At 45.4% G+C, this 12,090-nt stretch overlaps 1 protein-coding gene across 1 annotated transcript in view; it reads right to left on the reverse strand.

Annotated features, from left to right (window-relative positions):
• Positions 1 to 269: 269 nt before the first annotated feature.
• Positions 270 to 12,090, reverse strand: part of Pah (phenylalanine hydroxylase) — a 55,705-nt gene continuing 43,884 nt past the window's right edge. Inside the window, exons 6-13 of the mRNA XM_048418824.3 lie at positions 11,878 to 12,074; positions 9,702 to 9,837; positions 8,627 to 8,696; positions 5,568 to 5,624; positions 3,690 to 3,785; positions 3,041 to 3,174; positions 1,577 to 1,692; positions 270 to 933 (exon numbers count right to left, since the gene is read on the reverse strand). Coding sequence (XP_048274781.2) covers positions 887 to 933; positions 1,577 to 1,692; positions 3,041 to 3,174; positions 3,690 to 3,785; positions 5,568 to 5,624; positions 8,627 to 8,696; positions 9,702 to 9,837; positions 11,878 to 12,074 — 853 coding nt within the window. The 3' untranslated portion in view covers positions 270 to 886. The remainder of the gene's footprint in view (positions 934 to 1,576; positions 1,693 to 3,040; positions 3,175 to 3,689; positions 3,786 to 5,567; positions 5,625 to 8,626; positions 8,697 to 9,701; positions 9,838 to 11,877; positions 12,075 to 12,090) is intronic.

The raw sequence follows: 12,090 nt of genomic DNA on the forward strand, positions 1-12,090 counted from the left end.
GTAAAATTGGCATTTTTCTCCAGCGTAAATAAAAGTCTCACTTTTCTAGTGGATTTACTATTTTAAAAATGTATCCAGCTATTTTTCCCATGTTTGTTCTATTATCTTCAGTGAATATCTGCTGGATCACAAGTGCCTTCAAAATATTTCTCAAGAGTACTTGAAAAGTAACATGAAAATGATGTCAGAAGCTGTGTGATGGGTATTGGGATCGGGTGGGCAGGTCTGTAGTCTGCAGCATACTATACATAAATAAAGCACACATAATGTTTTATATAATGATTTAAAGCTTTATTGCTTATAACTATCTTAAGGGTCTCAAATCAGAGGAGATTTACACTGGCAGAATAATGAAGCTGTTCTCAGAGTCGTAGTGAATGAACATAGACGCTAAGCTTCATAGATTGAGATTTGTACTGAACCAAATTATTCATCCCTGAGGACAGTCTTATATTTTACACTTAGTCATATATATACACATGTGTGTGGTGTGTGTGTGTGTGTGTGTGTGTGTGTGTGTGTGTGTGTGTGTTCCATTAGGGCTTACCTGGGAGATAAAAACAAACAGATAAAGCCTGAATGATAAGGGTAACAAATTTTGATTAATATTGAAAGTAGGTGAGAAATTACATTTTAAACTAAATCAAAGGTATAAGATGTCTAAATCATAAAGATGACTCTGAAAGATTGACCCCTGGTAGGTTTTAATATACTTTCATTTAAGAGAAGTTAGATTTATTTGGTGATGCCCACTATGTAAGAAGTAATAAAAGCCAACATTTCAAATCAAGGTTTTTCTTGTCAGATGGAAAGAAGCAGTCATTATATTTCTATCAACAGATTTTTGGTTGATCTCCCAAGTTCTACTCATGACGTCATTTCCTGTTCATGGCTTTATTTTCTGCAGGGCACCGCAGAGGATTCCAACCTCACCTGCGAAGAAGAATGGCATATAAGTGAGTCACTCGTCAATAGATGCAGAGCCCAGTAGGGTCCTACAAGAAGAGATGTCTGTGCAACACATAGGAGGTGAACTGGCTTTGGACACTTCACACAGGCCTGGGCAAAAGTCAGGGGCATGTGCAGGAACCAGAAGCTGATCTATGTTGCTAGAGGGTGATTTCAGGGGCCACAGTGAACCAGGTATGAACAAGGAAACCCAGCAATGCTACTACAGTAACTGTTATAATATCCACCACCAAGGAAGAGCAGAAGGCCAACAACAGTAGAGCTAAGGAATGGGCGGCCAAGGAAGCAGACAGAACTTAGCTCTCAGTTGAGATTCCTGGCTGGGCTATAACCACTGACATTGAGAAGAAAATCAGCAGAGGGGCAAATAATGAGAGAGAACCTGGGAGTGACGGGCTGCATGTGAGAAAATGGGGAAGTGGTGAGAGATGGGATTGGATGCCGGGAGGTCAAAGGCAAAGAGACAGGTTAGGCAGTTTACAGAGCTCTTCCCCTCCAGCGAGCCAATGGCATATATGGTGACGTTTCTTTTGTTCCTATAAGAAAGGTCAGAAGAAATGGCCTCTGTCCTAGGAAAGAAGGAGCCAAGAGGCTGTGAGGTACTTACTATTGATGGAATCAGCCAAAATCTTCAACTGCTGAGTGTTGTCCAGGACCTCAACCCTTTGAGTGTAGGGGTCATAGCGAACCGAGAAGGGCCGGGGGATGGTGGCAGCAAAGGCCCTGAAACCAAAATCAAGGGCCTAAGTGAAGGGTACCATTTCGAGAGAGGTTCTGCTGAAGGGGCTCCGAGTGGCTTTACTTTGCTGTAGGCTCTGGAACTCCCTAGATCAGCAGCTCAGACGCTGGGGCAGAGATGTGAAATACAACTGAGTGGGGCCAGCTGGAGAAACCTTTGATTGTTTGTATGTGTAAAAGAGCAAAAGGCAATGGCTTATTCAATAAGATAATTGAGAAAATAAAACCAAGCTACAGAGCACTATTTTAAAAATATATCAAAGGTCCTTGACAATCACTGCGAAAAGATACACAGCTCTCATCAATTGACTAGGCATTATAGTCAATTTACATGGATTAGGTGTCTGATATGAACTTAAGACTATATTAAATTTGAAGTGTTCTAAACCCCTTAATAATATCACTAAGTAACCCTTTACCAAAGCCCTGAGAATTAAGTACTGTGGTTACCCCTAGTTTACAAACACAGAGACTGGGCCTTGGTAAACTGAGGACGTGGGCCATCAATGTCAGTTGCAGTGCTGTGAAGGAACCCAGGCAGCCTGATTCTGATCCGGGTGCTTTCCTGTCTTCCCTATGCATGACTCCCAAATCTGTAGGAATCCCCCAGGGGTGGCCTTTCTGAGGGACATCAATCAATATAACTAACAAGATGCTGCAAAGACACCTTGGATATTATGTCTAGGTTAGCCTATGATGAAAGTGAAAGCTACTGTATTGAAAACGGCAGTTATCAGGACAGGAAGTCAGTTGCCCCAGGTTTGGCAAGAGCAGCATCCCAAGTCCCCAAGCCATGCTGTCTGGCTTCCTTTCTTGTCAGTTACAGCCCTTGTGATCGTGAACAATAGGCTTTCCTCATTCTTCTCTAAGATCAGGGTAGTTACAGTCCCCAGCTCAGAGGGGCATGACACATGCTGTCACATGACTTGTGAGTTCACAAAGTCTGCTTCCACCTGCCCTCTCTGAAAGCAACTTTAGCTTAGTGGGAGCCTTGTGTCATGAGAGGCACATCTCTGATTATGGCTGGCCCATGTCTCTTGTCTCTTTCCTGATCTTTTTTTTTTTTTTTTGGTTTTTCAAGACAGGGTTTCTCTGTAGTTTTGAAGCCTGTCCTGGAACTAGCTTATATAGACCAGGCTGGCCTCGAACTCACGGAGATTCACCTGCCTCTGCCTCCCGAGTGCTGGGATTAAAGGCGTGAGCCACCACAGCCTGGCTTTCCCTGATCTTCTTACAGAGCACCCCCTTTGACCTTGGAGAATGTTCACACCCACCTCACTGAATAGACCTCAGTTGAAACAGGCAGTCTCGGGCCTTTTTCCTGCAATCTCACCTCACTTTCTCCTTGGCATCATTGAAACTCTCTGCCACGTAGTACAAGGGCTGGAACTCTGTGACGCTGTACTCCTGCGAGGCCGTCTTCTCCAGGTCCAGAGGCAGCAGCTTCGGCTTCTCTGAGAGACAGTACTGCGGGGACCCAGAGAGGGGTGCTCAACTCATCCAGGGCCTGTGCTCTCATCCACCTACAAAGTTCCTCTCATCCCACTGTTTCCCTAGCCCGATGCAAATCCGGTAAACTGAGCTATCTTCATGTACTAGATCAGCTCTCCTTAGCTCACCTAAAACCTACAGTTAGCTAGAAAGAAGCAACTCACTGCAAACACTTTATAGTAAGGAATCCAATAGACATTGGGAGCGCCGACCATATTTTGGGGGGATATGTTTGCATATTTACAAAGTTGCATGTCTAGGTCAGCTTGGGCTCAGGAGGCCTCTCCTTCACAGAGCCCTGTAGACTTGTACTTGGATTTCTACCTCTGACACACAGGTCTGGCCAAATCATAGCTGCTAAGGCATCGACTGCCTGAGAAAGCACAGCTCTAGTCACATCCAATCACACTTCAGCAAAGCCACGAGGATGAGGATGCTCCTCCGTGTCCCTGCTTCTAAGCACCCATGCTTGGTTTCCATTAAACTCATACTTGTAATTCGCCAAAGGATGACAGGAGCCCAGCGCCGTATGCCTTTATGGAATCTCCCTCCTTGCAGAGCCCAAACTCCACGGTAAACCAGTAAATCTGGAACAGAAAGCAAGCAAAAAATGCTTATCAGGGATGAGCAAGGCACCGGGTACCCAAAGTACCAGGACATATCCGGTAGGTAGGAGCATGCAGAGACACAGTCTCTGAATCAGTGGGACACAGCATCACGTCTGTGTCTCATGTCTTCCTCTCTTGTCACCTGTTGAATCAGGGGTGGATAAACCATGACGTGATAAGACATGTTAGAATGTGCTAGATGTCCCCAACAAGTCCTTCTCTGTGTGGCGGGAACTTTTCCATGCCTTCTACTTTTCTGCCTGTGGCACACACTGGAACGAGAGATTCCTAAGATAGTCTTCCATCGCGAGGGTTCACCTGGTAATTTTACCAAGGAAGAGGAGCGAATGGTTAAGGGGTTGGATAGTGAGAGAGACCATGAGGTGCACACTCCATCTGTGATGCAAAAACATGGAGTACTACTGAAATCAACCACTATGTTTGTCTTCCCAAACAATCACACCCTCTTCTTCCAGCACCTCCCAGTCCAACGTGTCTTTGATATTTGGCCGAGGTAAGAGTCTTAGAGTTCTGGCACCAAGAGAAGACCAGGGCTCAGTGAGATGCTGGACATGATCACCATCTTGGAGAATCAGGTATAGGCTAACAGTTAAGTTTCCTGTTAGACAACAGAAAATTGAGCCCAAAAAGACCATCAAAGGCCAGTCAATATGACTTCATCATACACAGCAAGCCTTCAGCCTAGAAAGTTACGGCCACATGCTTACAGTGATACACAAAATCAAAGGTATAGAAAAGACACAGGTCTGTTCCTAGTTCAGTGTATCAATACAGTGGGGGACATAATGAGGTACTCTGGATTCTAAGACTTTACTTCCTATAAATAATAAATTCTATCTACTTTTTCTAAAATCCCTTAGAAAGCAGCTTCTCCAAGATACCTAAAATGTAAAAAGTCAGGTTCACACAAATTTAACTCTTCAGACCCACATGAAATACTTTTGAAAATGAGCAATAAACTTTTATGCCCATTTTTAGAGCTAAAGAAACAAAAGCCACTTGTCTTGAAACTCAGAGCAGATAGATGGTTAGTGGCCAAAACCTAGAAGTTTCTAGTCTCTCTTAAGGTGGGACTATAGAAACCTCTAACCAGACACATCTCAATACTAGTCTTGCATTCATTATAGTTTTTAACTTAACATAAAGTTTTGTTTTTCAATCTTCCAGGCCGGGCATATGCTAAGAACTGTGGTTCTATACCTGGAGGGGGATATATTGAAACTGGAAAATGGAAGACAGGAAATTGCTAGCAGTGCAGACCTGGTGATTCCACAGCACATGTGTGTGCATGGTTCCTGATTCTATTGTGAGAGCAAAATGTTTGGCAAGAATGTGAAGCCGAGCCCCATTTTCACCCTCTGTCTGAGGAAGACCCTAAAGACCTTCTAGTGTGGGAATAGAGAGGTAAATATTCAATGAACAGAACTAAGCGATAAATCCAGCCAGTTCTTGACACACTATGGGCCAAAAGATTTCCAGGACCATTAATACAGCTGGTTGGTGTTTCCAAGGAGACCCTATTAACAAGTATGTGGGAATATCTATAAGCAAGCTCACTTAAAAATTCAGCCCCTTAAAGAAAAATCAAACTGTGACATCTCATTCATGTGTCTGTAATCTGACACATTCTTACCATGATTTCAAATGCCCTAGCTGCCAAGAAGAGAAGAAATCTTCAGTGATCTGAAGGCCCCAGCCTGAAGCATTCCCATAACCCCTCCAAGGACAAGGAAGACTTACTGTGGCCAGTTTCTCGACGTAGTCATCTGGCGCACCCAGAGAAGCAAGCCCGATTTCCTGGGTAGAGAGAAAGAGTGTCACTGGTACAGCCCATATTAAGACTTGACCCTCAAGGCCAACCTGGCACCCAATCATGGGCAGGCAATGCCTGACTAAGCGCCATCTGAAGGGTTCAGATTGACCCTGCATATTATTTTTAGACGTCCACCCTGACTGGACCACATAGCATGAAGGTACAGACCTCAGGAGCAGAGATGCCCACAAGGAAGCTACAAAGAGCAAGTGAGGAATGAGAGTGGCGATCACCTTAACCCCCCAGAGGTGTTTTTGGTTTGAGCAAGTCAAAGAACAGAGTTGCTATGGGTTCATCCAAGGAAACCTATGGGTGCAGATGCTTTGAAGAAGACTCAAAGTTCACCTTTGGACAAAAGTATAAAGATGTCTAATCTAATCAATGTCAAATGGAGCAGAGATGCTGAGTTGATGGTCCATATGTAAGCCTGAATTTGGCCTTGACGTCTAAGCCGAGGACATTAATGTCCATTATTTTACTAGAGATAGTATTCACAGCCACAGGATTGGTTAAACTCACCAAAGGAATGGGTGTGGGCAGGGAGGAGGATGAAGGATTTTTGTCTATATCAATGCAGCCTCTCTGGAACCCACCCGGAGGCTGACCTACACTGTCCCCACAAAAAGTGCTGTCTGACTTAGGATAAACTGGATGGCTCCTGAGTTTGATTCTCAGCAAACACATGGTGGCTCACAACCATCTGTAATGAGATCTGGTGCCCTCTAGAGGAAGAGACCTAGTCAGTCGTCCTCATCAATTTAGACCATGAAACCCAATATGGACAAGTTCAACAGAACCGCCATATATGAGCTGCCCGTGCATGCTGCAGCATTGCCAGGGCATAAATTTCATTTTTTATTCATTCAAGTTCAGATCACCCCTAGCCTGGCTCTACTGCCTCATTTCTCCTCTGTCTCTACTCTATTCCTAGGTAGGCCGAGTGTAACAGAATCCATTGATAAATCGAGATTGTATCCCTGCCCTTTTCTCTTGACATCATTTTAAAAGTTAGGGTCTCATGTATCCCAGGCTAGCCACAAGCTGACTGTATAGGCAAGGGTAGACTTGGATTTCTGATCTTCCTTCTTCCAAATGCTCAACTTAGAGGTGTGTGCTATGACACCTGATATCTTGTCATCATTCTTCGTAAGCCAAGAGCTTGGCTTATGTAGGGACCCTAATATCCTCTGCACTCCATTGTCACCCCCATACTGCTCGACGGTGGTAAGAAACCGTTGCCTTTAAATCAAAACAAAATGTTCTCACAGAACAACTCTCTGCCTTGGGACCTTCCACATCAAAGTTGAGAGCATCAACCAGATGATCCAACAGTGTCTGTTGACGTCAACTGTCCGCTCCTCTCCAGGGCTGCCCAAAATGCAAATGATTTAAGGGAGGTTGCCATCTGCTCTACAGCTAGACAGACTATCTCTGGGGTCAAGAATTTAAGCTTCCTATTCTCCAAGGAGAAAGCTTCTAATTCTCCTGTCATAGTAACCAGTCCCTTTTAGAACTGCCTTGAGCAATCAGCACCATCTTGGCAGCCGTAACTACACTATTGGCAATAACACTTCCATAGTCAAAGTTCAGCCAGACACTCCCACTTCTGAGGTCCAATGGTTTCCGGGCTCCATAACTCTCCAGACCTCACGTGGAAGCAGCAAGTGTTTTCGTTTGGAGAGCCTATGCCTTCTGACTAGTGGAGGAATCAGCTGAACCTTTTTATTGGGTTTGTTTCAAATATCAAGTGGCAGCTTCGTTAGTCAAGTGTAAACACTTGCTGCAGCTAATGCGAAGTGCTTGAGGATTCGCACCCAACGCCATTACTCTCCAACTCCTACTTGAAGCATCATCCACTCATTAGTCATCCTTTGATTTATCATTCTTTCCTAGTGAGGATGAAGACTAATAAAGGGGGTATTTTACTGACTCAAATTCGCGGAAACTGAGGCACAGGCTGGCTTCTCAACTTTCCCTAGTTCACACAGCTCCGGTTCACCAAAGCCCTGGGCTGAGCCTATAAGCACCTTGGAGCCATCTTCCAATCTTCCGTAATCCCAGCTACTCAACTGGGTTTTAAAATAATTTTCTAGCTTTTTAAAATTATTTGGATGCCTGTGTGTCTCTGTGGGGTGTATTCATGTGAATGCAGATGCCTGCAGAGACCACGGTCATCATATCTCTTGGAGCTAGAGTTAGGGGTGGCTATTGGTTGCCTGATGTGAGTGCTTGGACGAAAACTATGATCCTTTGCAAGAGAAATATGCTCTCTTAACTGCTACGCCATCTCCCTAGATGTACCTACACACACATACATACATACACACATACGCATACACACACAATCGTGAGATTTCCTCCCCCCCCCAGTGATGAGAGAGAAATAGAATTTTTTTAAATCATCAGAAAATAATTTTGAGCTTTCCCATTACTCTAAAAGATTGCTAAAAGATGAATCAAAGTCATGGTACCATTTTGACAGTGGCAATGGGTCATTTGGATTTTTTTTTAAATCTTTCCTTCTTTCTTTCTCTAGCCAGTTATACATAAGATCATTGACACTGGATTCTTGGCCAACGTTATGAAGCATACACACAGATGACTGCCTGACAAGATGGAAAGGGCCAAAGTCTCAGTGCGGAGGGAAAGTAGGAGGCAAATGTGGAAGCAGCTGAGGTGACGTCTGCATAGAGATCAGAGATTCTTTCATCTGGGAGGAGATTCTAATGGACACCTGATCATTGAGATTAGTCAGCTGGGCACAAGCATGTCAGAGGATGATCAATCACCAGTCCCAGGCCGCAATTCTGGGAATGAGTGTTCAGCTGGTCCACAGAACCACACACCCTTCTCAGTCTCCGGTAGGTTCGTGGAATGATACCTTGCTTCCACTCTCATGGAGCATGTGACAGCCCCTTTGTCAGGCAGGGATTGAGTCATTCCCGCAAATCAGTCCCGAGCCTAGAACCATGTCTTTTTTCCTTACCTGTGAGAACTGGGCAAAGCTGCGATCTGAAAACAAGGGCACGTGTCCCAACAGCTCATGGCAGATGTCACTAAAACAGAAAACACAGCATTCGGTGGAGGGACAGGTGAAACCAAGTTAGACTCAGGGATCTTATACGGAGAACGGACAGGAAGAAACAGCTCGCTGAGACGTGGGACTTTACTCTCAAGACTAAGCCCTGTGCCGAGCAAAGGATCCCTTGAAATAAGGCGTGAAAGAAAAGAAAGAAAGGGGAAGAAAAGAAAGAGAAGCCAGAGCTATTAGGAGTCCCAGGAGACAGAAAGCCAGCATCCCCATGGGTCTCTTCACAGATACCTGTGTAAGGAGTGAGAAGCAGTTCAGAGTCCTCCCATCCCATGTCTCCTTGCCACTCACCTACCTGGAGAGGGATAATGTGCCCAGCTTGTCCAGTAAGAACTTTTTTTTTTTAACAAAGGACTTGTTCTTTTCTTGGCCAAGAGTAGGTCAATAGTCAAAAAGAAAGGTTACATTTATCTAAAATGGTAACAGGTTGACAGCTAGAAGCCCTTTCTAATTGGCAGCCATTAACGTCATGAGGAGGGAAACAATTTGGGGGCGTCATACTGATCTCTTTGGATAAACTTCTCTGTGACTAATGAGGTGGCTAGAAGCCCAAGCAGAGAGCACAGTGGCCACCCATTCTCTCCTTCTGGCCAAGACATAATCCAAGCAAGGGAATGGAATCATCTAAATGCGTATTTCGGAGATGCTGAGATCACTCGGCTACTCTCGCTCCTGTCCCATTTGGAACTTCCTTCAGCGGTCTGACTTAGAGGCTTGATGGGACCTCTTTTCCTGCTACCCAGGGAAATCCTAATCCTTGGTTCACAGAATGTCTGGATCTATGAGTCCAAATTTCATCTATCTGGACCGAGAAAAAAATCTCAGGGTATGAATTTCTCTTAGAACTATGATCAAACAAAGCAAGCAACGAACCATGCAGACCAGCCTGCAGCGAACCTATTTAGCATTCTTAGCAGGTAGGACTGGTACCCACTGTGATTGGCAGTGGTAGTGGGAGAATGATACTCACGGTTCTGGTGTGTACATGGGCTTAGATCCGTGCCTGATGTACTGTGTGCAGTGGAAGACTCGGAAGGCCAGGCCACCCAAGAAATCTCGAGAAGACAGTAAGCCAGCAACAGGTCGAAGACGGAAACCAGTACAAGCTGGAAAGCAGAAGATAACCTAAACCTCAATGCCTGTGGTGAAGCCGGAAAGGCTACGTAACCCCCAGCAGAGAAGCAATGCCCCAGGATGTGGACTTTCAACCAAGGAGACTTGGCTTCCGGTCTCTGCCCCCTTGGCTGTATTGAGTCAAGTAAACTCACATTGCTGAGATTCAGTTTTCTCACCTGCAAAATGTAGGCGAGTCCTACTGAGGGGTATACTGAGCATCGAAGCAGTAACAACTACAAATTACTTAGCAGAGCCTAGTCCCTTACAAACATTTAGCAAATTTCTCCTTGGTTACTGCTCATCAGGATCAAATACTTTTTCACTACAAAAAAATCAACATTAGGAGTAAGATCAACATTAGGAGTAGAGCGTGCAATGAGACTTCCAGAATCTCTTCCAGAACCGTATCACACACAGGCCATCCTGGGAGGAGCAATGTCCTGTCTGACTGGGAAAAGCTAAGAGAAATCTACTGCATTCAATTTAACTCTCTGTCTCTGTCTCTGTCTCTGTCCCTGTCTTTCTGTCTCTCTGTCTCTTTGTCTCTCTGTCTTTCTGCTCTCTCTCTCTCTCTTTTCCTCTCTCTCTCTCTCTCCCCCCCCCCCCGTCTGTAAAGCAGTGCATATGGGTTATTATGCACTTAGCTCTACAACATAAGGGGCACTGAGAACTGGTAGATGTTTCCCTAATCAAGAGCTAAAGTATTGGGAAGTTTTTGAGTACCCATCAACACCCCATCCTCTAAATAACTCTTCTCTAAAGCTCCCAACTGCTAACCGTCTTCTCCTTCCTACACCTGTTCCTTTCTACCCTGGGAGCAGAAGATGGCACTACTGTGACCATAACTAACACTACATGCCAGGCACGAGCTACCCCTTGAAAGAACTGCGAGGAAGACACTTTATCACCCCTACTTTAAAGATGGGGAAGTTGAGGCCTGGGTTAAAGCTTTCAGTGCAGAGCTACAGGTCCTGGGGCTTCAAAGCCTCTTTCTTGACTGCAATTGTATAACCTGGCAGTGGTTAGCATTGATCATTCTTACCACGGGCTCAGCATCCAGCAGTAAACTGGAGACCATCTTTAGGACCGGCTCTCTCTCCCTTCACCCTACACTTTCAGGCTGATAATCACTCTGGTTCCAACTCTTGCTCCTTGCTTTATCCTAGATGTGGGGAGAGATCTCGAAGATGGCCCCATCTGTCCTAGTTCTAAGCTCCCTCCCTGCCATATACTTTTTTTTTTGATGATTCCCTATCTCTCCGAGGTTCTGATGCAGAAAATAATTATTCCTTTCTATATGACTGTGGCCCATCCCCCCACTCCTCCTTCTACCTCACATACATAGGTGTTCAATTGGAACTAGTCGACTGTTGGGGCTTTACTGAATGAGCATCCTATTGTTAGAAGGAAAGCCTGTCTCCCTTTGGGAAGGCTCTGCAGGGGCTCATCCCTCAGACAACACACTGCCGAGCAATCTCAGGTCACCATTAACCCTCAGATTCACCGAACAGTGACTGTGAACCCAGCATCACGTCACGTGCCTTCACACGCAACATCTCATTCCATTCTCGTGATTTCTCTGTGACGGTGTCTGTTTGGCAGGTGAACCACGTGAAGGCAGATTTACACAATCAGAAAAGGTCAAAGGCAGGATCCATCCCAGATGGATCAGCGTGAGGGACTCTCGACACTGGGTCACAAAAAAAAGCATACTTTCTCCTTGACTTGGCATGACAACCATTTCCTAATAGTGGGCACTCCAGGGAAACACTGCCTGGGCACCTCAGTTTTGGGTCTGAGAGAAAATCCTTACAGAGACAGCTATATGGCAAAAATCCACTCCTGACATTTTTGCTTGGGTGAAAGAAGATCGATAATGAGACGGAAGGCAGGAGACGATGCAGCTGGCTTTTCCTTGGGAGACTCAGCCTGCACGCTACCTCACCACTGCTCCCAACAGCCTTCGCTTCCTCCCTGCCTCCCCCTCTCCCAGACACTGCCTGCAGGACTTGACCCTGCTGTGGACTTACACTGCAGAAACTGGGAAACATCTTCCAGCTGGGGAATGTTGTCTTCACGGAAGCCGCAGTACTTTTCCAGAAGTGGGAAGATGTGGTTGTGTTCGTAGCAGGCGTGCGTTTTATACAAGGACTTCAGGGTCCTGAACACTGTCCCCCAGGTCTTCTTCTCTTCCTCTGTGTACTCCACCCGAGGGATGGGCTGCCCACTAGAATACAAGCAGG

This window comes from Myodes glareolus, chromosome 26 (assembly GCF_982192425.1).
Source record: "Myodes glareolus chromosome 26, mMyoGla1.1, whole genome shotgun sequence".
In the NCBI taxonomy this organism is placed as follows: Eukaryota; Metazoa; Chordata; class Mammalia; order Rodentia; family Cricetidae; genus Myodes; species Myodes glareolus.